Below are 27,830 nucleotides of genomic sequence, written 5' to 3' on the forward strand. Positions count from 1 at the left end.
CCAATGTCAAGCATCCAAGCTTCAATCTCAGCTTAGGAGCATGTCATAAACATATCCATAGGCATACATAACAACCAAAGTGTCGGTACATCGAATATATGGTACCCAAGTAGCTTCAAAGCATAATGACCATAATCTTTATCGGACAATTGCTTGCTGTCCACTATGACCAGCAAGGATATGACAATCATCAAAACCGAGTAAATGCAAGCTAAATCAAAGCCCAAAAGCATTCTAAGACATGTATCACGCATCCCCGAGCGTCAAGCGAATATTTGGCATCGATACCAAGCCCTAGAAGCATTAAGTAACAAGAGACATATGCTTTTCTTAGATAAATGACATTCAGCCTTGTTATTACAGCAATGAAATCTCTAAGAAAACTGAACCAAATGTATGCTCAAATCAGCCCAAAAGCATAACCATACCATCAGGCACCAAAATAGCATCCCTACAGCATCAAATATGCATTATGGAATTTACTGTTTGCTGTCCAAATCAGAACTGTTCTGTTCTGTGTGAAATAGAGAACAGAAAACTGCACAAAATCAACTCTCTAGGTGCCTAGATTTGTAGCTCTCGTCGGGCTCTTCATTTCTAGTTGTAAAACGCCTAAATCCAATACTATATGCAAAAGATATGGCCAAAATACGACTATTGTCAAACTATCATAATTGTCCACGACTTCTATAGCATGCTTTGTATCCACTCAAAAGGGATAAAATGGCTGCTCCTCAACTCAATAAGCACTCCACAAGGCTTAACTAAGCCTGGGAAAGCTCCTCAACAAGCGTGGAGCAAGTTGGAACAAGTCGGAAAAAGGAAAGACTCAATGCATACCTCCAGAGAAAGAAACAATAGTTGCTATGAAACCTTGAGTTGAAGCTTTGAATTCGGGCTAAAGCAAAGGATGAAGAAACTCCTCAAATGGTTGGCTCTGATACCAGTTGAAGGGAGTGAGCTCGGAGTGAAAGCACACAAGTGGAAGCAAAAGCTATTGTGGAAGGAATAAAAACGCGAGAGAGAGAGAGAGAGAGAGAGAGAGAGAGAGAGATATGGAAACTTCAACAATCACAATGTGTAACCAGCCTTCTGTGTATTTAAGTGTCACTAGAAGAATAAAAAATGAAGTGATAGTGATGGGTGTCCACCACTTGCAGTGTACAAGTGTATAGGTATTGTGAGTATAGTAATACATGGGTGGCTAGGCACAGGTGCCTTTATCCCCAACAACCCCTTCGTCATCTGCAACTCCCCCTTCTTCTCCTCCTCCTCCTATTGCCTCCATTTGACCTTTGATAGCTCCTCCTTCTTCTTGAGTATTTCATCTCCGTTTCCATCTCCTCAATTTTTTCAATGCATATTGAGCTGTCAAAGAGGGAGCCCTATTTTCTAGTGAGGGGAATGTACCTTTACCTAGTGAGAGGAAGTCCCTATTACAAATAGATGTTTTTTTCTAGTGAGGGGGATGTATCTTGACCTAGTGAGGGGGAGTCCCTATTACAAATAGATGCTTTATAGGTAGCGGAGGCCTCTAGATCTCTATTGCAATAAGATCAAGCTTGCTATTATTCCGCAACGCTATCAACACCTTATGGCAATAGATAGCAGCTTGAACTGAGATATCCTCCACGAATGGGGTGTGAACAGCAAAGACAAACACCAGAAAACAAGAATGGAGCTGAATGGTGGGCAGCCTGTCTATTTTTAGAAGTGTGGAACCTCCCAAATTAGGGTTTGGCTTATGGGACACATTCAATCTCTAGGAAGGCACACCGTTTGATGAAACTTTTGGTAGTAATCGAGTTTTGAGGCTATAATAAAGAGCTAAACAGTTTAGAATGCATTTTTTAGCTCAACATAGAGATTATACTAAAGGAGTTTGTAAGGAATTGAAGTGTCAAGAGAGAAGACCATTATGGCACCCAAAAGGAGCATTACTCAAGCAAGACAAGAAATTGCAAAAAAGAGTGAAGCTCCCTTGTCACCAAATAATGTATAGGTCCCATGCCTTGTTGAGTTATTGCTTGAAGCCCACACCAAATGTGGGAACCTTTGGGGTCCACAAATCTCGAAATGGTAAAGCACATCTATTGGCCCCCTTGGACAAGCCAAAGAACTCCTTTCTTTGGACTACATTCTTTAGGAGAAAGTGTTGGAGGTCATTAGTCACCAAGTGGTGATGAAGTGCTGGTGGGTTAAAGTTGGTGTCGAAGCAATGGCCCAAATGCTTGATGGACATCAACTGATGTGCTAGAGCAAAGTTCTGGCATCTCTGCATTCTTCTACATGCCATCAGCACCTCCCTTTGGATATAATTGAGTGGCTGCGCACCCAAGTCACTCAATACTACTTACTAACAAAGGCTCGACCTAAGGCTTGGATGATGGAGACACACTTCACGGTTCAAGGGGCAAACGATACACCCCTACTGCATCCATGGGCTAGTGTGTGGGAGTGGAATTTGCCTTCTAAACTAGAAGCAAAACATTGTTGTATGGCATACAATCTCTCCTCCTCCTCTATGTCTACACCATCAAGAACCTTTTCAGCCAATCCTAGAGTTTTCCCATTATCATACACCTTGCATCTTGAAACTTGAATAGCCTCCACTTCAATGGAGCATGGCATCCTAAGAAGCTGAATGTTTAATAGAAGCTGCAACCAACCCTCGTGGAGGTATGAACATTTGGATACTCTAGGAGTAGAAGCTCTCCTCTCCTCAGGCCAGCATAGTCAGAAAGGTACTAACGGAAGATCTTTCACCTACTAGGAGTACTCAATCAGCACCCATGGGCAGATGGACGAGTGTATACTCCAGTTGCCACAAGTCTATTGTCCTATGTAAGATCATGTGGACCATCATGCTGGGCATGCCTTGTGGGTCAAGCTAGATCTTTACATGGGCCCAACACAACTAGGGAGCCAAATTCACAGGCTTTAAGGTCAGTATGGCAGAGTAGGGTCTTGTCCAGAGGGGATGATGATGTTGGCCATTGGATTTTACAAATGTTTGTCTTTGCAAGACTAGATCTCATCTTAAGTGCTTTGTTATAGGGAGCAGGTTTGGGATTTCATCACGTCACTTGTCATTGATGAGATGGGGTAGTCCCTCCTTACACCCTTCACAGAGCAAGAGATGCTTTGAGCCTTCCGAACATAGGATGCGATGAAGTGCCATGCCCAAGAGAGGACACACTATCTAGGACTTCCTTTCTCACCATCTAGTAGGTGGAGGACTCTCTACTACTGGCCTTTCAAAAAATATTCAGCTCTAGAAGAATGTCGGGTAGTTATGTTTGTTGGCCTCAATCGTCTCCTTCCTAAAGCGAGGGACAGACTGGACAGTATCTTCACTTTCTTTGAGGCTCTGGAGTTAACCCAACATAGTGGACAGGGAATTGCAATACTTCTTCCAGATTTTGAGAAAGCCTATGACAAATCCACAGTAGTGGATCAGTCAGGTCTCAAACTTTACAGGACAGCCAGCCTCAAAGTGATCATAGCAGGCCAGAAAGCAGGGGAGTTCCAGTCACCAGTGTGGACAGAGACAGAGTTACTAGACTCAATGTATGTAGGTGACATAGCCTTGTATTTTGATGATGAGTTGAGGTTGGAAAGGGTGAGGTTGACCTTGGACGTGTTTTGCATTTTAGCAGATGTGAAGAGCACCTAGTGTAAGTGAATTGGTTTTCTTAATGATCCTGATTCCAGCACAGATTGAAGGGTCCACTTGCGCTTCAAATGGGTAAGTAAAGAGGCAAACAATCCGATATCTTGAATTCGATGTGGAACTTGACATCGTACAGCCCAACAATTGGCACCTGTGTCAGATTCCATTTGGCAGAAGTTGACCTACTGGAGCACAGTCCATCTTTCACTAGCAAGTAGAGCTCTAGTGATCAACCAAACCCTACTTGTCATCCCTAAATATAGCTTCATGCTGATCCTCCATTTCAGCCACTCTTAGTTGTCCCACTTGGTTTGGAATTTCTTGTCGTCCAATTAGATAGGACCAGGAATTCTCGAGCTAAAGCGGCTTGGCAAGCCATGATCAAACACTCAGAGCGAGGATTGAGGAGTATTGTCCCAAAGTACCAAGATCAGGCCCTTTCAAGCATGCTCATTGCTGATGGTCCAGACTTGCGCCAGTGGTTAACTTGGAAGCTTCTTTTGCAGGAGAGCTTCAAGGAATGTCAACCATATCTTCGAAGAGACTGGATACCCTCCCTAAAGTGGACCTTCATACAATACTAACCACCTTCCCCGGATCCTCTTTGTTGTGCAGTTTGTTACGAGTTAGGCAGCACCTACAGAAGGTGAAGACTTGGGGACCCTTCAACAAGCAGTGGGAGGCAGGGGCTAGACAGCTGGAGTTTGATGCAATGATCCCACTAGAGAGCAACCCCCCCCCCCCCCCAAAAAAAAAAAGAGAGTCTATGCAATCAGGCCTCAGCTTGCAGCAGCCAAAGTTTCTACCCCTTGGCATTCCTGTGAAGGTAGCAAGCAAGGTCAACAGCACCGCCAAGACCCTTTCTTCACAAAATAGGAAGGTGGCAGGCAAGCTTTAGCTTTCCCCAATCTCCCTTGGAGGATCCGAGTCATTGGACTACAAGGGAACTCATGGAAGCTAAACTTATCTCTCTCCTGGTCAGACATCCAGGAGTGGTGGTTATAGATCTTGGAGGGCCAAGCCTTGCATGAGTTGGATTGGGACCTAGGAGAGTGTAGCTGGCTTGCTTCTTCAGTTTTGCAGGGGGCAGTTTCTTCACATATGTGGCACAAATCAGCAGACATATTTTGATGCAAGATGATATGGAATGGGCTCCCACTCGTAGCAGACACTGGACAAAGCACAGAAACACAGACCCCCTCAAAGGCATTTTCTGGAGATTCCTTTGGGATAGCTGACCACTAAGGAGGGTCTTGTACTTCCTGTGGCTGGTCGTTCACGGGGGTCTAGCAGTTTAGGTAACTGGTTGGCTCAGATGCAACAGGAGTGGGTTGCAAATGTTGCCCGCAGCAGCACCTGGAGACCCCAAAGCACCATTGACTGTGAAGTAGGGGGCAACCATATGGAGTAGACCAATCGCTTCCTGCTGCAGGTATTCTCATGGGTGCCACTAGAGGAACTAGAACCATGCTAGAGTAATGCTGGAGCCAGGGCACTTGCTAGAGCAAGGACCAAGGTGCAGGGAGAGTAAGAACAAAGACACCATCGACAGGGCACCTGCCAGTAATGGGCTTACTGTCCTGGTAAGCAGCATGTGATACCAAGACAGCAAAACCCTGTGATGTGGTGTATCAAGAATGTACAGAAAACTGATACTGTCTTCATGGTGGAGCAATATCTGAGGAAGAAGAAGAGGGGATGAGAGGAATGCAGTGTTTGGGAGAGTTGCTAAAGTTCTTGAGTTGCCTGGAAGTCATCTGGATGAATTGGACGTGAGGAAGTCCAGAGGCCAAGTCAGCTCAAAAGTCTGTTATTCACTTCTGGTTTTTGCCAAATTCTACTAAGTTTGAATGACATATTGTGGTCTGTCAGTTCTGTCCAAACTGTGAGATGGGTGAACGTTAAAGAGCTGTAGCTGAAGATCTACCTGCTGAGGATGATGACTGCTGAAAGGATGGTGTGGGGAAACGTTCTGGATGGTCAAAACTGAGTCAACTAGTTGCTGGCGCAAGGTGGTTTGATGAAGCAGCCCTTCATGTAGGGGGGTGTCGGATATCAAATTTGTGAAGAAAATCTCTCCAGTCTTTTATGGCTTAATGTTTGTTGTATTTAGTTCATCCTGGGAGAAGGCTAATTGGGATTTTACTAAACCGATCATCTGACAAGGTATGTAAGTTTCAATGGGGATTTTACTAAATCCAAGGTGTGTAAGTTTCAATGTAGTAAACCCATCATCTGACATAGGTATGTAAATTTCAATGAAGTTTTTATGGCTGAAGGATATAATAATGTGCTAGCAGAAATATTCTATGATAATGCACTGAGAGACGCATGCACATGGATTTGCTTATCTCCAGGACAAAGATGGTCAGGCTGTGCTACTTGCTTCAAGACCAATCAAAGAGGGTGATCAGGTTAAGTGCCTGTCCTTGATATTCGTTCTTTGTCTTTCTTAGCTCCTATGCAGAGTTGTTTGAGAAAGGCCTCAAATTGTAATATTGAAGAACAATCATTTCAATACCATTTGACAGACAGCTACATTGGCTTATTTTTGTATTCAAATGGACCTGTGACTTGTCTCATTTTAATTCAGCAGTTCTGGTGGCAAAAGAAAGGAGACCCAAATTAGCTGGTTGCAACTTGACGTTGCACCTCACAGCTTATTTACTAAAGTTGTGAGTTTGTGTCAGTGCAGATAACGATATCATATATTGATGAGAACTGCCCTTTGGAAGAGAGGAGAGCCATGCTCAAAGACTATGGCTTCACATGTACCTGCATCAAGTGTGCTGAAGAAAGTGCTCTGAATATGCCTTGGAAAGCAGATCAAAGGTCAAATCCTGCACCGAGCCCGTGTTAAGATGGAAGGAGCCTCTACTTTGAGAGGCTTCCATATGCACACTCTCTTCCAATGAGAAGCACAGGAAATCTTGATGAGAATGGGAGGAGTCTCATCTGTGAAAAGGACTTCTTACAAATATGCCTTTCTTGACTGCAACAAGCATGTCCAAACAATTAACTCAAAGCAAATAGTTGAAGGTTAATGAGATGTCATATTTCCTGCCCCATCATTGAATAGAAAAGCAAGAGTATTTTTAATATTGTGCCCTGTTACAAGATGCCAAAGGATAGTTTGAGCTTTGTGATTTTTGCTAGTCCATAATGGATCAGATGTCACTTGTTACAAGCATGTATGTTGCCTAATAGTTGTTGTTTGCATTTGGATGTCGATTTAAGGTTGGACTTGAGAGCTGTATGTAGAATGGTATTGATTGCTATTTGCAATGCTATGGGCAAGGACCCCATTTCACAGTAGAATTCCACAGAAAACTCATATTGCAGATCACTTAATGATCATGGTTTGTGCGTCAATTATGTTGTGGTAATAATGTATCATTAGGTACATATATCCACTATTTGTTGCACCCATGCTTATCGTGTCAAGCATTGGCACTCTCATCGCTTTAAGAGTTAGAAGTGAACTATGTACATGTGGCAAGTATGCCCAAAGAATACTTGGATCACTTCTATTGATTATTGCAAACCTTGATGCTTGACAACCAATATATAGACATAGAATCTCAGGAGTAAAACAACCAATTGCCTATTGCCCAATGCATTGATAAATGTTGTAATTATCAATATAGGTGTATATTTTTTTTCTCCTCCTTAGATAACAATGGACTTAATGTTCTAAATTGTTCCCCCATTGTTTCTGCTTCCTTCTAAGTCTCAATTTTTTGAGAACGTTAACATATTGCAAGTATTGGTGACTCTAGCAACTATAAAGATTCTTGTTTCACTTGCCTTGAGTATATTGTCCCATACCACATCATTGGGTACATAATGTTTTGACACTAGAAAAAATCCTTCAATTATCCTCTATTAAAAGATTTATTTTGGTACTAGTAATATCTTTTGTTGTGTAAAAATATCAACAATCTCCTTTCCAATGGCTACCGGCAAGCATGCAAAAGCCAAGCATCAACAAGGATTGTCAATAAAGTAGCAAAGCAATTTCCAAGGCAGCAACAATGGTGCAAATGAAAGGCAAAATAACAACACCCATCTCTTCTCACTTTTCCATATCATGTTTGAACAATCTTTTGAGAAGATTGACCATAATAGACATCATCCTAGTTCTTTTCATAGTAGGATAGATACTTTGTGTGCATAGATGGCTTCTTTTTAAAGCACATTGTCTTCCCATGATCAAGTATATTATCAGTTCTATTTCTTATATTTGTCTCATACTTCAATTTAACCTTTGATTTGATGATATATTGTTTTGTTGTTGATATGAGTTTTCACACATAAATGATATTGTGGCAAAGGATTTTAGTTCTACAACATGTACGTACATAATATAAGTGTATCTAAAATTTTGTCACATCCTAATGCATGTAAGCATCCTCAATTTATTGTACTTGAGAAAGTGCATAAGCAAGGTTATGTGATTTTTATGCAAGATCTCAAATGTGAATCACATCAAAGAATTTTACATTTTTCTAGCATGGCTCATTGCTCAAGTGAATTAGGTTGATTATTTTTGGTTTTTTGTCTACATGTCTTAGCAAATCAAGCACTAAGCCATATATAAAAAGCATGTTGTAAAGGTTTCCACCCAAACTCTCATTGCATTTCAAATATGGCATATTCATTAAGTAAAATTTGGAATCTTTGTATTTTGATTTATGACGACATGTGTTACCCAACCAAGATGTAATATGAAATTTTGAGTAGCAGAAATCATGTGTTTTTAAGTACTTTTTGTTAAACCTTCAATGGATGTGTTACCTTGGCACTTCAACCATGCAAGCCTTTTTTATTAAAAATTTTAAGTTGTAGACAAAACTATGCTCATTCATGAGTCATTTGAATTTATTCTATTATCTTCTTTACTTGAAGACCTTGAATGGAGAATAACAACCAATCCTTAAGTCCTTGGCTCAATTTGTTCAACTCAAGTTTTTGGGAGAAGTGATCATACTAAAAATGTGTGAGCTTGATGGTTCTCTCGTTATGTGACCTTCAATATCTACATTTTCCATGAAGGCCCAAAGGATTTTGTAATCTTTATGATACACAGGCTTGGGTACAAAAGGTTCTCGTGCAATTGAGCATCCAATGTAATCATCGTTGCTTTTTAGTACCATATATTGACATTCTAATTTGGATGTTCCCTCTAAACACATTACGAAGTTCCTTCAGTAAGGCATCTTCATGCAATTAAACTCTTACACCACTCGAGAGAGCACATCTATGTTTTGATTACACTTTCTAGATTTGGATAACTTGCCAAAACATGGAGTAGGATTACTTTACTTCATTCGTCTTGGCTTGATTTAAGGTAGTACCAAAAAATAAAACTTCTCAATTGTTTCAAATAAGTGGATGCTTACAAGAATGTTACCATTGTAGGGTGATTGTAATTCCTGTATGTAGAGACCATTTGACCTAGCCTTATACAAAGACTCTTGATATCAATCAAAGCACTAACCTCTACGAAAACATCTGAGTAGACCTTAAATAGCTAGGGATACCATGTCGAATTTCTCAATTTATATTTATACAAATTTGTCAAGATTGAGAGAGACTTGATATCAATCAAATCAATTATCTCTATGAAAAACATCCATCTTAATAGGCCTTAATGAAAACTTGCAAAATAGAAAAAGCAAAGACACTCCATAGTGGCATATATTACTTTATAGGCATTGTCCACATTCCATTATGAACAGAAGTAGAAACCAAGGGTTTGATTACATCTACTACTTTATTCAAGAAGTTTTGTAGTTTGCAAAGTAGCCAATTAATCCTCTCATTAGTGAATTCATCAATAGTCTACTACAACCTACATTCAACTATAACCAAAAATTGTATACAATTTCATCAATCCAAATTCCTAAGGACCTAAATGAAATTTTAATAATTAAATTTTGTATCTTTTTGAGTAAGCTTTTAACCTTGATCCAAGGGCTTTACATAATATGTTGCAATTCTTAAAGCATCACTTCCAATGCTTCATTATGAGCTTTGCATGGTTTTTGAAATATGGTTATTTCAACCTAAGCTTGTTTACCAAAGGTATTGCATGATAATTATTTGAAAGAGAATCTACTTTGTGGTACTTCACTAGCTATGTATTATGTTAAATAATAATGCATACTATTCTTGAGCCAATGAAAATTTTATATATCTTATTTGAAGCACATATATTCCTAATGTCTATCTAAGAAAACCTTACTTCCTTGAAAAGACATTGCAAGATACAAGAAGCAACTCCATATATGTTTTAAGACACCTATATTGTAAAATGCAACTCAAATTTGAACTTGCATACAACTACTATAACAAACTATGTAATTAGGATAAACTTAAAAGGTAGTCAAAGCCATTACAAAAGCATAAAATAAAGACCAATTGTTTTCTAATGTGTTTCTATCCAAAAGGTTTCGCCAATGCTCAACTTTGAGGGAGAATTTATAGGTAAAATCATCAATGTGCTTCTCTACTCTCATAAATTCCTTTTGGATGAGAGTCATTTTCATTCTCACATGATATTTTGGTTCATATTACTCTAGTAGAAGACCAACATTCTAGACATTTGGGCATCAAAAACACCACACCATATGTACTTATGCTTTTGAAAACTGGCCATCGACCGAATGAGATAGATACTATTATCCAAGTACTGAGATATGCCTCCGAAGTACATCAAATGGATGACAGTAGGCTCCCCAAACGGGCATGGGATGCTAGCACACGCCTATATAGAAAAGTAAAGTGCTTTCAATAGGATGGGTGCTAGATATGTGAAAATGGTTTAAAGGATCGGGAGTGGATAGATATCTAGATATGGCATCCAACGATATATGCATGGACACATTTCAATCATACCTCTTACAAGCATATCAAGCAAAACATCAAAGCAAGGGAGCAAATGGCAAACTTGCTTATTACAATATGCATATCTATCCTTCATGTTGGGAATCCTACATGTAGACAGAGGCACACATGCAGCTATACATAGCCAACCCCTCTCAGTGGTATTTAGACGGAGTATTACACGGCTTTGAACTCGATCACACACTTTATTGATAGAGACAAGTGCATACAGTGGACAGGCACGAGAGACAAGGTTATACAAGCTATGTGGACTACAAAGTGTAGAATCAAATCACATGATTATGACACGCCTAACATATACATACATACGGACTGACTTTGATATCCCTTTACAAGGGCCACTTCACCAGTTTCTAACCCCTACTCCTATATTGAAGTTAGGGACTCTCATCACCCGCACGTTATGCTTTTAGGATAACAATGGTACATAGATCATTCTTTCACCGTAGCTACCCTTTCCTACCATAGGGGAGAAGAATCATTGTATATCTGGAAAGATCCCATGGGTCATAATTTGGCCTTTCATGGACGATAATAAACTTCTCTCTCTCTCTCTCTCTCTCTCTCTCTCTCTCTCTCTCTCTCTCTCTCTCTCTCTCTCTCTCTCTCTCTCTCTCTCTCTCTCTCTCTCTCTCTCTCTCTCTCTCTCTCGTGCATGCATTTTGTGTGTGTGTGTGTGTGTGTGTGTGTGTGTGTGTGTGTGTGTGTGTGATTCTTCATGACTATCATTTCCAATGAAGGATGGGTCATCATTCTTCTGTCTATATTCATTGAAAAACATTTTATGAAAGTAAGAAAATTGCTTAGGTTTAAATGGCTTGAACCTCAAAACCCCCTAGCATTTGTTAAAACTCCATTCCACACACTATTCATATTTTCTCAAGCAGAAGAAATTACACCACAAATTTAATCACTATGTTATAGTTACCTCAACCTTCCATCAATGACTCATAGAGAGGTCTTGAAATCAATTTAATGCCCTATACTTAAGAATGATAAACTCATAGCTCACCAACTTCATAACCATTGTAATTGTACATACACTTGTTTCAACAATTTTCACCAAGAATTAGCAAAAGGTTACAAGACTAACCACAATTCTACAAGAATTATCATAAAGTCTAACCACAACTCAACAAAAATATTAATTCCCAAGCTGCATTCCAATTACAATGATAAGATGATCAAGGCTAATGTGAAGTTTCATTAACCCATGCAAGGTTAAGTTGATTGCTAATGTCACAAACCTACAAGAATGCAAAACTCATTGTAATACCTATGAATGCTATTTCAATTATTGCTCTAAATGACCATCCCATGTCTCATGGAATTGTTGCAAAACCAAATAATAGGATTTGAACCAAACTATTTTCAATTTATCAACTCCTACCAAATTTTCCAAGTGAAAAAGCAAAGGAAATGTCCATGCATTGTAACCAACCGATCAAAGCCATTACAATGTGACCAACTATATGGAGCCAACTTGTTAATTTCAATCAATGGTAGTAGTACACGGCACAAATATCGAGAATGACCTACATGTAGCAATGTTGAAGGGCCAAAACCAACGATGCACCATCACATGGCCATCACCTTTAACCCCTACATAAGAGGTTCTTACACAAGCAATAGGCTATACATATGCCAAAAGTATTAAAGACATTTCGTCTAAGCCAAGAGTATTAAAAAGTATTATTAAGGCTATACAAATGTACACAAACATCAAAGTTTGCACAACCAAACCATCATTTGCTCTAGCCCAACCATTAACTAGGTTCACCAAAATGTCCTTTATTTGCCAAGTGGCTCCAAATCATTCCATGAAGCTTAAACAAGCTAGTCTTGTTTCATAAAAGCAAATGATGATCATGATCTATGCTTGTACATTAAACTTAATCCTCAAATAGCATGGCAAAACATAGGGTTTTTTTCTTTCACAACCAAGTACATTAGCTTGATAGTTTTTAGCCAACAAACTGTATACTAGTAAGAAGGATTTTGATCAATAAAGTTCACTAGTAGCAAGGTCTAAAATGCATAAGTTAACCATCAAAATCATGCAACTAAGCATATAAAAATAACCAAAATTAAAATTAGCCGTGCATAAAGAAATAATATATACATATCATGTCAATGTTGTATCTCCAAAGTTGAACCAATGAAGCAAATACATGTGAACTAACTAAATGAGATAGTTTGATCAAAGTTGAACCAATGAAGCACCTGCATGTGTAAACCTAGTAAATGAGATAATTTTATCAAAGTTGAACCAATGCACCTACATGTGTGAACCAACCAAATGAGATAATCTGATCATGCAATTGATGGAAAACCTTCAATGCATTTGCAAATCACCATCTTTGGATAATACACCAACTTCATATGAGGCTATACTATGAATATGACAATTCAACAATAAGCAAATATGATTACCTCAATATGAAGAAACATAGTTTTAAGGTTCTAGGTGTAGATCTTGATTCTATATGGCATGAAGTTTTCATCCTTGCTCATCTCAATTACTAAAACAAGAAATGTGTCTTTTAACTCCAACTCTCTACTAAGCATATCCTTACTTAACCCTTCAAAGAACACACCCCTCACCAATGGGGTAGTGGCGCTCCAATAATCTATTAAGCATATCCTTAACTCTTCAAAGAACACTCCCCTAACCAACAGGGTAGTGGTGTAGTGAACCATGTGTGGGTTGAGTTCTATGGGGGTGCAAGTTCAATCCCTACGTCTCATATGCCCAACAACACAAATCTATTTGCATCCAAGAACACTCCCTCAACATCACTTACCTTTAGTATTTTAAATATTGTGATCATTTAGTTGATCCAAACAATTTTAAAACTCAAAACCTCAAGTAACAAATATAGCAACTTGCCTTGAATCTTTAAAATGTCATCAATACTACTACGTTGTTGTTTCTTATCGTCATCATAAAAGTTTATTCCAAATTCGCACCTGCGATACGACCACCAAACAATAAGTTACCAAATATATTCTTCATGAAACCTTGAATACTCAATCAAGCAACTATATTAATAGACCCAAACATGCAATTGTGTAACAATGGGATGTTTTCTTTTTGTGTGAATAGCTTCCTTAAGTGGATTATAACTAAAAACTTTGATATCCTTGCCCTATATGCTTTTAAGGCATCTAGAATTCTCTCTCTCTCTCTCTCTCTCTCTCTCTCTCTCTCTCTCTCTCTCTCTCTCTCTCTCTCTCTCTCTCTCTCTCTCTCTCTCTCTCTCTCTCTCTCTCTCTCTCTCTCTCTCTCTCTCTCTCATGCGCACGCATGCATGCATGCACACATATGCACGCACATGTGTCATTATTTTGAACTCGTCCCTAATCTATTTTTCATTCATCCCTCTACATTTGTTGAAACAAATATAAATTTTATGAAAGCAAGATCAATTGCTTAGGGTTTAGAGGGTTTGAACCTCAAATCAACCCAACCTTTGTTGAAACCCCATTCTATATTCCTAAATTCAAGGTTTCTCAAGCATAAGAAATTACATCACAAATTTAACCACCATGGTATAGTTAGCTAAACCTTCCATGAGTGACTCATAGAAATGTCTTGAGATAATTCCATGCCCAATAAATTAAAATAATAAGACTTCTAGCCCACCACCTTCGCAACCATCATAAGTACACATACACTTGTAGCTTCATAAATTTTCACCAAGAATCAACAAAAAGATTACAAATACTAACCCCAATTCACTACGAAAACTATTAATTCCCATGTTGCATTCTACTTACATAACAAGGCAATCAAGGTTAACATGAAGATTCACACCTCCATCTAACCTGAAGTGGATTGCTCATTCCATAAAGCCACCAAAATGCCATTCCCCTCATAATGCCTTTGCATCCATTTTAATTAATGCTCCCAAAAACTTCCCCAAATTCCATTACATTGTTGCAAACCAAGTATTTTCAATTTATCAACTTTAACCACGTGTACCACGTTAAAAAGTAAAAGAACCCTCCACACATTGTAGCCAACCTGTTAAAGCCATTGCAATGTGACCAACAATATGAAGCCAACTTGTCAACTTCAATCCATGATACTAATAGATGGCACAACTCTTGGGAAGGTAACCTCCATGTAGCAACTTTGAAGGGTTGAAACCAACTATGCACCATCACATGGCCATCACCTTAAAAACCTACACAAGGGATCTTACACAAGCAAAAAGCACAAGAGGATCTTACAACACCTAATGAAACACCTTCTAGGGTATCTGATAACTCAAGGCTATGATTAATCAACTTCCTTAGCAAGGCATTATGAAGAATGAAATTTGGTCCTAAACCTAAAGAGCAATGATGGCAATCTTAAAACCCTTTCATTCAAGGCAAAAATGTGAAAATGTATTAAGGCTATATATGAAAGCATCAAGAACATCCATACAATTAAACCACCATTTGCTCTAGCCCAAACACCTACTAGCTTCATCAAAGCATCCTCTACCTACCAATTGCCTCCAAATCATCCAACTAAGCTTCAATAAGCAAACCCTATCTGACAAAAGCAACAAATGATTCGATCTATGCTTCTGCATTAAACTTAAGCCCTCAATATCATGGCAAATTGTAAGGTCATTTTGTTTCGAAATGGAATACCTTTTTTGAAAGTCTTTTATCAACAAACTATACACTAGTTACAAGGATTTTGATCAAGAAAGCACACACTAGTAAAAATATTAAAATGCACAAACACCATCTTCATGTAGCTAAGCCCATAACAAGGTAAAGAATAACCATGTCTAGAGCAATAATGTAGACAATATCATGTTGGTATTACAGCGCTAAAGTTGTATGAATGAAGCACCTACATGTGTAAACCAAGCAAGTGAGATAATTAAATAACCCAATCAATGGAAAACCAACAACGGATTTGCAAATCACCAAGATTTTTGGATATGTCAACCTTAAATTAGGAAGCTATACTAGGAACATGACAATTCAACAATAAGCAACTACCTATATATCAAGAAAAGTAAGTTCCAACAAGCTCTCAAAGCCTAGGTCTTGATTCTCTATCACATGAAGTTTTCACACGCACGCACTTCACTTACAAAAGTGCTCTCTTAATAAACAAACAAGAAATGTATATTTCAACTCCAACTCCCTATTCAACATGTCCTTACCTAAGTCTTCAAGAAATATACCCCACAAAAAATACCTACGTACACTATTATAAATATCACAACTATCAATTTGTTGATCCAACCCAATTTAAAAGTTAAAGCCACAAGCAACAAATATGGGCAACTTGCCTTTAGACGTCGTTTGTACCACTTAGATGCCACTTCTTTATCATCCTCATAAGAGTTTGTTTCTAACTCACACCTGCAATATGATGACCAAACATATGCTTCGTGACAATTTCCAATACTCAATTCAGCAACTAATTACCAAACTCAAATATGCAATTGGGTATCAATAAAATGATAATATTCCAATTAGTACCATAACTTGTTGAGATGGAACTAGGTCAACTTTACCATAAGCATAGATCTCTCTCTCTCTCTCTCTCTCTCTCTCTCTCAAGTCAACACCAACCATACCAAAAACTACACATATTCAATGTTTATGTAGAAATTTGAAGCAACTACAATGTAATGTGCAAAAACAAGCATAGTCCATTCCTTTTTCAACAAACAACCTACCAAGGCATACAAAACACATGAATAAATCACTTCACATAGTATTCATATGGTACATTATATATGCCTACATACACACAATTTATACATACAAAAATGCATACATGCATGCATATTTACATACAATACATACAAATATTCATGTACATACGCATGTACTTGTACACGTGCACATTGTATGGGCAATGATTACATACATACATGCATATACACACACACTTATATGTGTATATACATGTAAACTTCGTGTGCATGCACATGCATGCACACCACATACACACATTGTATATACGTGTTAGAAGTGCATTCCCATGCATATGCACCCTATAAAATCATAAATGAGTTCAAATATTTTCTTATTCATGTATATGCATTTGTATATATACATGCATGTCTATAGATATACATACGCAGTACATATTTCCATGTAACTAAACAAGTAGGATGTAACCAAACAAGTAGAATGTAGCCAAATAAGTGGGACTAAATAGCAGATGTATATTTCTATACATATGTGTGTACTGTTTATTACTATACAACAAGTAACAGATATATGTTTTGTAATATATACATGTATTATGCATGTATATACATACATCTCTACTTATTTGATTACATAGAAATATATACTACATATATATGTATAGAAATATACATCTGCATTTTGGTAACATCCGCTACTTGTTTGGTTTGACATATATACTTATGGATGTAAGTGTGTGTGCACATGTGCTTATGGATGTGTGTGTGTGTGCACATGTGCATACATACCTATGGATGTACATATGCATGTCTATAAATATATGTGCATATGTAGCAGATAGCAGGTTCATAAGAGTCAACATAGCTTACATTCAAGGCAGCCCTTGCCACGTGATAACCCATCATTAACATACAGAGCTGCACCCAAAAATGTGTCTCCATTATTATTGTGCATGCACCAAACATTTATGTATGTGTATGCATCCACATGTATGTATACAAGCATGTATGCACATATGTACATGTAGATAATGTTGTGTGCACCACACACATTATACACTCTGATTACATGTCAGTGTGTATTTGCAACCTGAAAAACACATACCTACATACATGCACACATGTATGAGATTGAAGCTACCATGATTAAAGAATGATATACTCAAAACTAACCATCAGTTTTAACATCACCCCAGGGAATAAGCAAACAAGACACTCAAATTGCAATGGCTGCCATGTTAAGACAGCTCTCAATGTACTGGAAGAGGTTTTTCATTGCTAGTCAACATTTTGCACAGTAGAGCAACTAACCATCCTACCAGACAGTTGATGGCCCGGCATCATCTGCCCTAAACAAGTAACCATTACATTGGTGTACTATAAAGGTTACTGTTCTGATATAACCTGCAATTTCAAGCAAGCAATCATCACTAGCCCAACCAAGAGGATAAATTTCCCCATACATGCAGTCACTTTAAACTTTTCTTTACCAGTCTACTAGGCATGCATGTGCATCTCCAACACATACATACACAAATACATGAATGAGCATGCCACTCACTTGGGCGTATGAATCTTCATGCCAATCAACATACACTATACAAAACGTGTACATATTTGAAATTTCATATGTGTTCCCCTTCACTGCCAATGTACACTCGGTACCAGCTGCAACAGGATACTCTACTCTTTGTTATGTTTGGTCAAGTGGAGTACTTTTGTCTATTTAGAAAGCTTAAACACAAGCACTCATTGTTGATACTCCACCTTTTCCCACTTCTTTACAAGCGAATCCATAAAAGCTGGACAAATTAATAGACCAAAGGTGGATACTCCTGTTTGTACATTCATTTCTTTAGTCCCATGTTAAGTATAGCCAATTGAATGGACCCATGGTTACCCCGAAAAGAAATAAGTAAATCGTAATAATTGCACTTCTCCTTTGGATCTTGTCTCTGTCTACACAACCTCATTTATGGATGCATGTATCTCTTCGACAAAAAGGTTGCTCCACCAGTGCACAAAAGGTCAAGACTAAGAAGAGAGTTGTTTTTAGGATGCTTGGGACTACCTTATTCCTAAATCTTCTCTTTTCAGTTGGAGCCGGGCAACGATGAGTGACCCTCTCTTGAGCATCTCACAATCTTTACTTGTTAATTGATAGCCTTTATAGGCATCTATGTGCCTTGATATATTCAAGAACATCTTCGGGCCTATTTCCATGGGGATGGTGAGTTTTGGACATACCACCAAAAACGATTTCTTGAGGAGTGCATGCCAGAAAAGTAGTTTTCTTACAACTTTTTATCTAAGTATGGCATGTACTAATCAGGTATTTGCACGAACACACATAGCACGGCCTCTGCCTATTATCTCCCAGCCAAATCAGCCAAATACAATGCACTTACGGTGACGTTTCCTTCCCTATATAACGCCTGCTAAGCAACTCCAATGACAGCAGAAGTGTGCAGACAAGTATGAGAAAGTGCAAGAGAATTAAGCAAATAAGTAAGAGGGCGTTTCTGCCCTCTATCCATGAATTCTTGAACACATGAATGGAGGCATCCCCTCCATGCCCCCAAGAAAAAACAATTTTAAACGACCAAAAAAATGCAGACCCAGAGACAGGGCAAAAGATGAAACAACAAAAGAGAGGAGCATTTTAAGGATTCCAACTCCTGTATGACCAGATCACATTTATTCCCAATGGCTGTACACGAGTGAAATTATGTGACTTAGAAGTCCTGGGTTTATTTTATACTTTGTATTTTCACCTCAAAGAAGGTTACTGGTGAAAATATGAAAGGGGAGATTGATAGCAAGGAAGCACATACAACAACACCATATGGAGGTGAGAGACTCGAAAACCAAATGCAATCAACAATACAAAAGGCTATTCAGAACTAAGAGAATCCAATGGCTATTTCGGAGAGAAATTATAAACCTTTCCAAATACATCAACTTTTGAGATGAGGAGATAAACTTCTAGACCAATTTTCTTATCATATCAACCACTGCTAATGCAAATGAGTGAGAAAACCACCCACAGAATTAGCCACAACTAGAACCTTCATGAATTACAAGAAAGAACAATATAATGGGACATCCATGACGGTCCAACTTTCTGCACCAACTTAGCATTATGACTTAAGAAAGTACTTTCCACACCCAATGTTGTTAAAATCTTGCACTCCCTCAGAGCTGACTATATGCACTAGAGACTACAGCGAGCTTTTCGTTCTGTGTGTAAAAAGTAATATTACACTTGTCCATCACATCTCTTGGCCCACAGCTTATTTCATACTGTGGGCTGACTGCATCTAGCCTAGCTCTTCCTTATTCATTGTGTAATGACATTTTGAATATGATAAACAAAGTGTCATTGCTAGTCGAGTTCTCTACCAAATACAGTACCTTGTGTCTGTAGAAAAACAGATACATACATTATGAACAAGTAATATGAGGCCTGCAGAAGATAAGAGATGAGGTATCTGCAGGTGGAGAGGTGGCTTTGAAATGCAATACCTGAGAACCAACACTAGTTTGTCTGATGCTTCAAAATCTTCTCCTGCTGTGGATGAAGCATCTATGACAAAAATGGCTTGTTGCAGTACCAAAATACACCTTCAGAATGCAGTACAAAACATCAATCCCATAAACAAGAAAGCTTTTAAAACACACTTGACAAGAGCAGAGATTCAGTACAAATAGAGCTTTGAGAACAGTGCCTCACCTTTTGAGTAAAAAATCTCACTTTGCTATGGCAGAGCAATCAAGACAAAAACGATCTACGCCCAACAAAGGTGTCAAAGACCTTTACAGCAGCATCTTCCAAAATGAGTTTATTACTGCAGTGAAATAAACCAAAAAGTAACTGCATCATTTGTAACAAATTGAATGATGCCCCGACACTTCCAACGACACGAAAGTGGCACTGAATCCAAGTAGTTCCTAGCCTGATTGTTCCCAATGCTGGAAATTGATTCTTCACATAACAATAAATTGAGTGGAGAGGACTGGCAACTATACCCCTCCGCTCAATTCAAGGATCCCCTGCACCTGTATGAATAATGACTTTCAACACAGAGAGCCAACAGATAAAACTACATGTTCAAACAAAGACAGTCTACAAGCATTCTGGACACCTCCCATACCTTGAAGAGCCACAACAACAGGGTATTTTTCTTTCTTCAATGGGGAATTTGTAATCATATGTAAGCTCCTCTCCAGGTGAGATATGCTTCTTAGAGTAGATGAATACCCTTTTCTGCCCCTCAACTGTAATTATCTTTGTGTAACAATTGGGCTGTAAAATAGAAAAGAGAAAAAATGGATACAATCATCCTCAACTGCTGTATCAAGCATAGCTTGTAAGCAACTGATTATACTACTCACATTGCAGGAATGATTTATAAACCGTGCAAGACCACCACGCTTTGTCGCATCAACCTGCTTATCACATTGGACACTGACTCAAAACCTCCAGAAGACAACAGAATCTTCCAGCTAACACATGAAATGACCACCACGCAGATGATGCAATTAGATCTTCCAGCTAACACACAAAATGACCACCGCGCAGATGATGCAATTAAATCAAGTGCTCTTTGTACTTTTAATCTGGATTCTACTTACCACAAAATCATTATCAATTCGAAAGAGGTAGCTACTGCCAATACCCATCTTCTCATACAGATGCTCCCTGAAGTCAGCCACCTAACCCACATGAGGACATCAGTAACCACTGCAGGTTTGATGTGTTGGCTCAATGCAAAACATATTTAAAATTATTTCAAAAACAAATTGGATATCCAGTATCACTACTATCTAGAATTAAACCCATAATGAATATGTCTCATACCTTGGACCTTACAAGTTCACCCACGTACTCTATGACAAAATCTCCTGCTTCAATTGTCTCAAGGGCAAAAACCCCCCAATTATGAATTTTGCTCCTCTCCAACTTCAATTTCTTTTTCCTTGCCTGTCAGTAAATAGCATTGCATACCATAAATAGCATCACATGAACAGACCACAAGCACACAGAAAATGCAGCACACCTTTAATTGAGCCAGCCTTAATGCAGGGGTCCGTTCGGTAGCAGCTGCCAGTTGACGAAGCTGAGCTCGGTTGGTTCGAGCTGCTTGCATACTATTTTGCAATCCAACCATGCCTGCATATGAATCCTTCCATTTCTTGGGCAGACCTAACTTAGCCCCCTTGGTGCATCGTCTGCTTCTCGACCACTGAAGCCACGCCCATCCATCAATAGATACCCGTGCACAGCCATCATAAAGTTGGCCTAATGGAGACACATTTTGCAGTATATCACCTCCATGACTACGTCTAAAGACAGACTGTCCCAGCTTATGCAAGCCTCTCTTCAACTGTTTCCCCTTCACCACTGATGTAAAGTGTGTGAGAGATTTTGCACGGTCCTGCTTCTTGCAAGACAATTGGACCAATGGTCCATTCTGGCAACACGAGATTGCTGCAACTGCTGCTGCCACAGGAGATAGTAAAGAAACTTACAACGTATGAAATCAGACAAAATGCATTTGCTTTTCTTCCGGAGCTGCAACATCAGCAAGATTACCTTCAGTTTGAGTGTTCCTACCACATTCATCTTCCAATGTTTGCTCTCCACAAGTATAAGAATTAGTTGCTTCAGAAGTGCCCTCACTTGTCTCAAGATCCTTAGCCAAAGCTCCCACTGAATCTGACAATTCATTTGCACTAGTTTCAGAAGTACCCTTGCTTGTTTCATCAAAATCAGTTGGTAATGCAAGCTCTGTATCTGACAACTCTTCAGTGATCTTTTCAAAACTGCCATCACTTGTTTCAGGAACATTCACTGATCTGGCCTGTGAATCTGATGACTTGTTTGCAGCCTTTTCCGGATTTTCAAGCTCAAGAAGCATCTTCTGAGCCTTTAACAAGAAAGGCAGAACTCTTGACCAGCTCTGATTTGCTGCACTTTCTTTTTCTGGACCCATCCCAATTTTACCGTGCCCAGAGTCAAGCGATTTTGACACAGGATCCTTATTGATTGCAGAAATACCAGCTTTTGCTAGATTAGTACAATAATTATTTACAACTTGTGATGCAATTGCAGCACCTTCACTTGCAGGGCTTTCAGTCACAGCAGCAGCTGTACAGTCACATTGCCGAAGTGCATGAGACTTTTCTGTATTCACAGACTGAGGTACGTCTTCTGAACTGCTGACTTCTGTTTCACTCATGGGTTTACAAAAATCAATCTCGAAAGCACTCCCTTCAGCAGCATCATGATGTTGGGATTTAGCTGCCTCTTTTGGTAAGACTATCTGATTTGACAAGCTCTCACTAATGAGGGCGCTCAAAATCGTTCTAGAATAACTCCTCCTTACTGCTGCAAGCAGCTCATCACGAACCAATGATATGGCCTTCGATTGGACAAGATCAACTGATTGTTCTTCATTACTATATGCTCTTAGAACACTGCCATTAGCTGCTCCAATTTGCAAAACACGCTTGACTGAACCTTGCGGCACAATCCCCTGAAAAGCCCCACCATGTGCAGACGGAACTTCAATCGCTGCTCTCTTCCCTGTGAAATAGCTAGATTGAAATGGTCCAGCTGCATATAAAATATCCTTATCACAGTTTTCGTATCCTGTGTTGTTTGAAGTTGCAAAACATGGCATACCTGTTACTGTTGCTGAGCTACTAGGATACTCAGAAACGCCATTTGAAAATTTTTGCTTCTGATCTACTGGTATACCTACTGGGACCCCTATACAAACACTGGGAACAGTAACACCTGCTGAAAGATGACTCTGCATTGACCGCATGTACTCATATCCATGTGCTTTTTGAACATTAGTAAGTTCTTGTGCTTGATTTCTCTGCCACAAGTTTGATGAAAACCCCTCATTCATTTCCACATGTGACATGCATGTTTGTGAGATGTGCGCGCCGATATAATGTGCATCACGCAGATTCCCACAGGTAAAACATTCTGGTGTACAGATCACATGACCGTGAGCATAATATATTTTAAAACTCCAATGAACAGGTACTAAAAAATCAGAGTAATTCTTAAATAAGCTTTAAGTCTTTAGTTTGCACTAATACCTGTGACTTTTCCTTGAAAGCTAGTCTTTGCTGCTGCTGCAGAAGCCTCAAATCCAGGAGGAATCAAGCCTTCAGGATCAGTAATGTCTGAAGATTCAGAGTCAACAGCTCGCATGATCCTAGACACTCTATTTAAAGGGTTAATTGATCCTGCACTATCTGTGTTTACTTCAGGACTCTGCGTACGGCTGTTCAAACAATCATCCTACACAATTTAAGTGTCTCTATCAGCATACTAATTTGAAAAGTCGAACCCCAGATGACAAAATGATTCCAACTGACAAAACAACTACCAGTATAATACAGGCCTGCTACCAGAAAGATTAATGGTATACGGTTATGCTTACCCTATGCTCACCCTGACTTACACAAGTCCTAAAACTGCTTGAAATAATACTAGGGTTTTCCATTACACTTTGTTTTTTGAAAAAGAGTACCTGTTGAAGATACACCCGAGGTCTTTTACTTTGTAAATCAGGATCAGGTTCACATGAATAATGCCATCCACGACTCTACAGTTTCCAAGTGTGTTTGGCAGATGACAACAACAGTTAGTTTAAACAACTTGGACCAGTAGCAGAATTCAAGATAATCAGAGAAAGAGAGCCGTTGCTAAAACACCTTAACATCTGCCAGCACTGAAGTTTGTGTTTCATTCCTGGATGCATTTGTGTTTGAATCTGCTGGCTGATCAAACAAAGACTTCAATGGAACAGGCTCATCAAGTTTCCCCTGATGGACACGATGCACAGGTAGATTCTTTGGAAGGAACCCATTTCGCAGGCCATCACAAAGCTGCTTCAAAGAGTAAGGTCCACACATTTTTCCGTGCTCATTTAAATACATCCATTTTGAGCTTTGGGGAATCAGTTTTTGGTTTCCCTTTAAAATATTTGGATACACCTTGTGATCCTCACAGTCACTTGCTGAAGCATTGGTATTCAGACCCATAAAAGGCGAACCAAGTCTTGATCGAGTAACTGCAGGCATGGCAGCTCTGAGAATGAACAAATGTTCAGAAACATCAGTTAGCACATCATATAACGGAGAAAATAGCACCACTGTGAACAGTTGGAGATTGGAAATTACCTCCTTGGATGTTTAAAATCATTAAAAGTTTCAGCTACATTTGATGTACTCATTGCAGCTGCTGCCCTAGGATTTGACCTTTGCAAAGTTTGCCTATGGTATGGGGACTCAAACAACTTTTGTCTTTTATGCCCAGATGTAGGATCATGTTCCCAGGCCAACCTACGTTTAGAAGTAGCTTCATGGATGTTGAATGACTGATCATCCCTCTCATTTTGAAGAAACTGTACAAAAACCAGTCATTCAGAACAGTATAAACACTTAAATGATGTAGCACCGAAATTACTAGGAATACGCATAATTTGCTGCCCCTTGCACAACAACAGAATTGGCCAATTTAGATAGTCGTGTGGTAGATAAACGTGCAAAGGCAATTTGGTGCCCTGTACAACAGAGTTTGCTAGAGTAGATAGACGTGTGGTAGATAAATGCGCAAAGGCATTTACAAGTGCACATACACATGCAAAAACCCCTGAGTCAGACTTGGAGCAGCAATGACCATGCCATTTTGCCGAATCAACTTCAGTCCATTGCAAAATACAGGGATCACCAACTAACTAGTAAACAAGATAAACTATGAGGCATTAAGGTCCTGCTATGGCACCAGTATCCAAGTCAGCATAGTAAATCATCCAGCAAGGCAAGGCTGGGGGAAATCAACTTTGAACATACAAACAAGCATGACAGTGTTCACATCAGTTCAGTTCCCAGCAACCATCTGTAATAGCAGTGCTGTGTGAAAAAATCAACACCAGACCACACCACAACCAAAATCGGCAGCTGGCAGCTCAGCAGTATTCTCCCATTTTCCTAGGAGTTACATCGCATGTATTGTATTCGACCATTCATACTACAATCTCCATGTTTGTGGTGCTGATTCAATTAATGCATCAATAGTTAGTGGAGCTAGCAAAACACACATCCCAACACAACGAACAGCAAGGAACTCAACCAGCTATCTGTCACACGAGTTCTATTTGTGACCTTCACCTTGAGCTCACAAAGAGGCAAATAAGAGAAAGTGGCGCATCTTTGCTCTATGGTGCTAATAATATACCCTGTGAACATCACAAAGATTTTAAATCAGAAACTAACCTCACTAGGAGAGGGAGAGTGCCATCCAACGTTTTCATTGGCTCCAGCACTGCAATAATGCGGGTGGCTACCATTTGAATTTGGTGGCCAGCGGTTCCTGTGTGATCCACTTGACATAGCTGTAGTAGTAACTAGATTCTAGGGCTCAGAACAGCCGCACACCCTTTTGACAAAGGTCTGACAACTAACAAAAGGAAAACAGCATCGAATCGTTCCTCTGGACAAGGGACCGAGTCCTAGCCTCCTCCTGTCGCCGGGCGTATTGCAAGACCAGGAGTGTGGCGTTGTTCCGGGCTCAGAAGGTGACAAAGGCCTCTCCAAGGACGCAAAAGGCCTGCTATCTGAGCATAATTGAGTAATCTGTTCCTTTTCCTTTTCCTTTTCCGCCTTCCTGCGTTTCACTGATTCAGCCAGAAGGCAATCCGTTTTCTCTCCTACCGGCTCCTGCGGTCTGTCCCTTGTTGTATCAAAGAGCTGTCTAGATAAAAGAAACATACATTCCTGCATCATGTGGTATCATGGGGCAGAGGACTCACCTGGTCGGGCACACCTGCCGCGTTCCGACTGATGGCTGAAATCAGAGAAGCCGACGATTCACAGGATTGGAAACCCTACTGCAGAAATCCTTCCGTGAATAGGTATCGCCTACCTTGCTTGTGACGCAAGCTCAGACAAAAACAGGCTTGAGCAGGAAGCTTTTTCTTTATTAGATTTGCTCTCTTTCAATAAGATTTTGCCTTCTTTTGGCGACAGGAAATTTGGATTTTACTTATTTTGACAGGAATTTTGTTATTATTAGCTTGAGATCGAGTAATCTCCCAAAAAGAAATTTCTTCAACCTTTTTTTTTTTTAAATCCCAATTATGGGTGATTGTATTAATTGCTGTGAATACAAGAGTCACAACTTACAAGAGAACTACATGTGTATAGACATGTGTTCAGACAAGTTGCAATGCAACATAAACAAAATAGAGGGAGGGGCAAGTAGTTTATTCTAAACAAAGAGAGGGAGGGAGGGACCGCGAATGCAATGTTATAACAAGAAGGCACATAAACAAATAGAATTACGGTGCTTGTAGTGGTTGTACATGAATGAGCCTGTTATGGTTTTGTGTTGAAAAGGATCTCATGGTTGTAGAGAGAGCACTTAGATGTTGAAATCCTACTTGCAAAAGGGGAGTGTGGCAAGAGGAAGCGAGTAGGGGCAAATAGGGAGATGCAATGGGCTTGGAAGTCATGTCGCTCTTGGCCAAAATAATCTATAATGCTTGTCACAATGAGTAGTAGAAATAAGACCATGAACCTCTATTAAATGCCCAAGTTGTTATTGCCAAGCCTACTAATGCCCTAGAACTAGTTATGGTAAACCTTGCTCTAGTTTATCATCTCAGCCATTACCATAATTGAGATGGCCATTATAGTGATTGTTGTAATCTTTGAATCCATGATGTGTGTATCGAATGAGAGTGCAACCATCTAGGAGGTGGCATTGTGCTCTCAATTCCATTTGGAATGTTGCCTGCATTCAAGACCACCACTTCTTTGAACTTGGGGATCGTATATGTTAACCTCAACACGACCAAATAATTATCAAGGGTCACAAGATGTGAAAATATCAAATGCCACACATGATTAGTTGCTTATAAGGATTATATACACACATAATTTCTAGTGCAAGAAGGGCACACATAATTAGTTGCTTATAAGGATTACATACATACATAATTTCTATTACAAGAAGGCTTAAGTATTTCCAACCAAGTAGCTCCATGTCACATCCAGATGGATTTTATCACTGTCGTGCCCACTTTGATGGTGATTCGAGTACATGGTCATTTGCAATGACGACAACAATGCTCTTACATGCTCTAAAAGCCCTACCAAGCTCGCAAATCTTACAGTGATAGGCATGCATGTTGGTCTTCACCATGATGCTTGACTTTTTGCATGATGAATGTAAGTATAAGGATCTTGAGGAATTCTCATCATTGAGGGGGGCAAATAAAACATGGTATTATTGGTTGTTTATTATGTCATTTTCCAATGGCATATCAAATAGTTAAAAAGAGGGAGCTTGTAGTTTATTAAGTCATTCTCCAATGGCATACTAAATAGTTAAGAGGGAGCTTATGGTGTGACAGTTAATGTCATCCTCCAAAATCATCATAGAAGCAAGTTGCCAGCATCATTATGTGGCAATCAATCCCATCGTCAAAAACCATCATAGTGAAGCAATTTGGCACCATTACCACCTCCAAATATGCTCTTTGGTA

General features: G+C 39.3%; 2 protein-coding genes and 1 long non-coding RNA gene across 13 annotated transcripts in view; 1 reads left to right on the top strand and 2 right to left on the bottom strand.

Annotated features, from left to right (window-relative positions):
* The window catches only part of ATXR2 (histone-lysine N-methyltransferase ATXR2), a 247,580-nt gene extending 240,301 nt beyond the window's left edge, over positions 1-7,279 (top strand). For 2 of the 7 annotated variants that reach the window (XM_087661179.1, XM_087661178.1), the window contains 2 exons: positions 6,031-6,087; positions 6,369-7,279. In XM_087661179.1, coding sequence (XP_087517305.1) covers positions 6,031-6,087; positions 6,369-6,533 — 222 coding nt within the window. In that variant the 3' untranslated portion in view covers positions 6,534-7,279. The remainder of the gene's footprint in view (positions 1-6,030; positions 6,088-6,368) is intronic. The other 5 variants (XM_087661181.1, XM_087661183.1, XM_087661180.1 and 2 more) reach the window with 3 other exon arrangements.
* Positions 7,280-12,614: 5,335 nt separating this feature from the next.
* Positions 12,615-17,172, bottom strand: LOC148018567 (uncharacterized). Its single transcript, XR_015687733.1, has 4 exons — positions 17,128-17,172; positions 14,610-15,958; positions 13,473-13,552; positions 12,615-12,805 (listed from the first exon to the last, which is right to left on the bottom strand). It is a non-coding gene; the product is annotated as an uncharacterized LOC148018567 (long non-coding RNA).
* A 1,995-nt stretch (positions 17,173-19,167) lies between these two features.
* Positions 19,168-26,287, bottom strand: LOC148018568 (uncharacterized). Of its 5 annotated transcripts, none has more exons than XM_087661405.1 (16): positions 26,094-26,287; positions 25,558-26,008; positions 24,463-24,686; positions 23,995-24,370; positions 23,811-23,885; positions 23,374-23,578; positions 21,854-23,257; positions 21,318-21,757; positions 21,119-21,241; positions 20,893-20,973; positions 20,653-20,709; positions 20,412-20,563; positions 20,287-20,316; positions 19,991-20,105; positions 19,783-19,881; positions 19,168-19,678 (listed from the first exon to the last, which is right to left on the bottom strand). In XM_087661405.1, the coding sequence occupies exons 2-13, from the start codon at positions 25,672-25,674 to the stop codon at positions 20,295-20,297; spliced, it is 3,276 nt and encodes a 1,091-aa protein (XP_087517531.1). In that variant the 5' UTR covers positions 25,675-26,008; positions 26,094-26,287; the 3' UTR covers positions 19,168-19,678; positions 19,783-19,881; positions 19,991-20,105; positions 20,287-20,294. The 5 variants fall into 5 exon arrangements, with proteins under 5 accessions (XP_087517531.1, XP_087517533.1, XP_087517529.1 ...); XM_087661407.1 differs by having other exon boundaries at positions 19,170-19,678; positions 19,991-20,316; positions 21,854-22,846; positions 22,946-23,257; XM_087661403.1 differs by having other exon boundaries at positions 19,171-19,678; positions 19,991-20,316; positions 26,094-26,286.
* Between the last annotated feature and the right edge of the window lie 1,543 nt (positions 26,288-27,830).

The sequence above is a fragment of the Lygodium microphyllum genome, chromosome 21 (assembly GCF_053477565.2).
Source record: "Lygodium microphyllum isolate KBCC chromosome 21, Lygodium_microphyllum_v1.1.10, whole genome shotgun sequence".
Lineage (NCBI taxonomy): Eukaryota > Viridiplantae > Streptophyta > Polypodiopsida > Schizaeales > Lygodiaceae > Lygodium > Lygodium microphyllum.

What these genes read in the sequence shown, in the direction of transcription:
- LOC148018568 (XM_087661405.1), bottom strand. Translation starts at nt 25,674, where the DNA reads ATGTCAAGTGGATCACACAGGAACCGCTGGCCACCAAATTCAAATGGT. An exon ending in CTCGGGTGTATCTTCAACAG is followed by an intron (nt 23,579 to 23,810) that starts GTACTCTTTTTC and finishes TAAATTGTGTAG; the next exon opens with GATGATTGTTTGAACAGCCG. An exon ending in CTTTCAAGGAAAAGTCACAG is followed by an intron (nt 23,258 to 23,373) that starts GTATTAGTGCAA and finishes TCTGTACACCAG; the next exon opens with AATGTTTTACCTGTGGGAAT.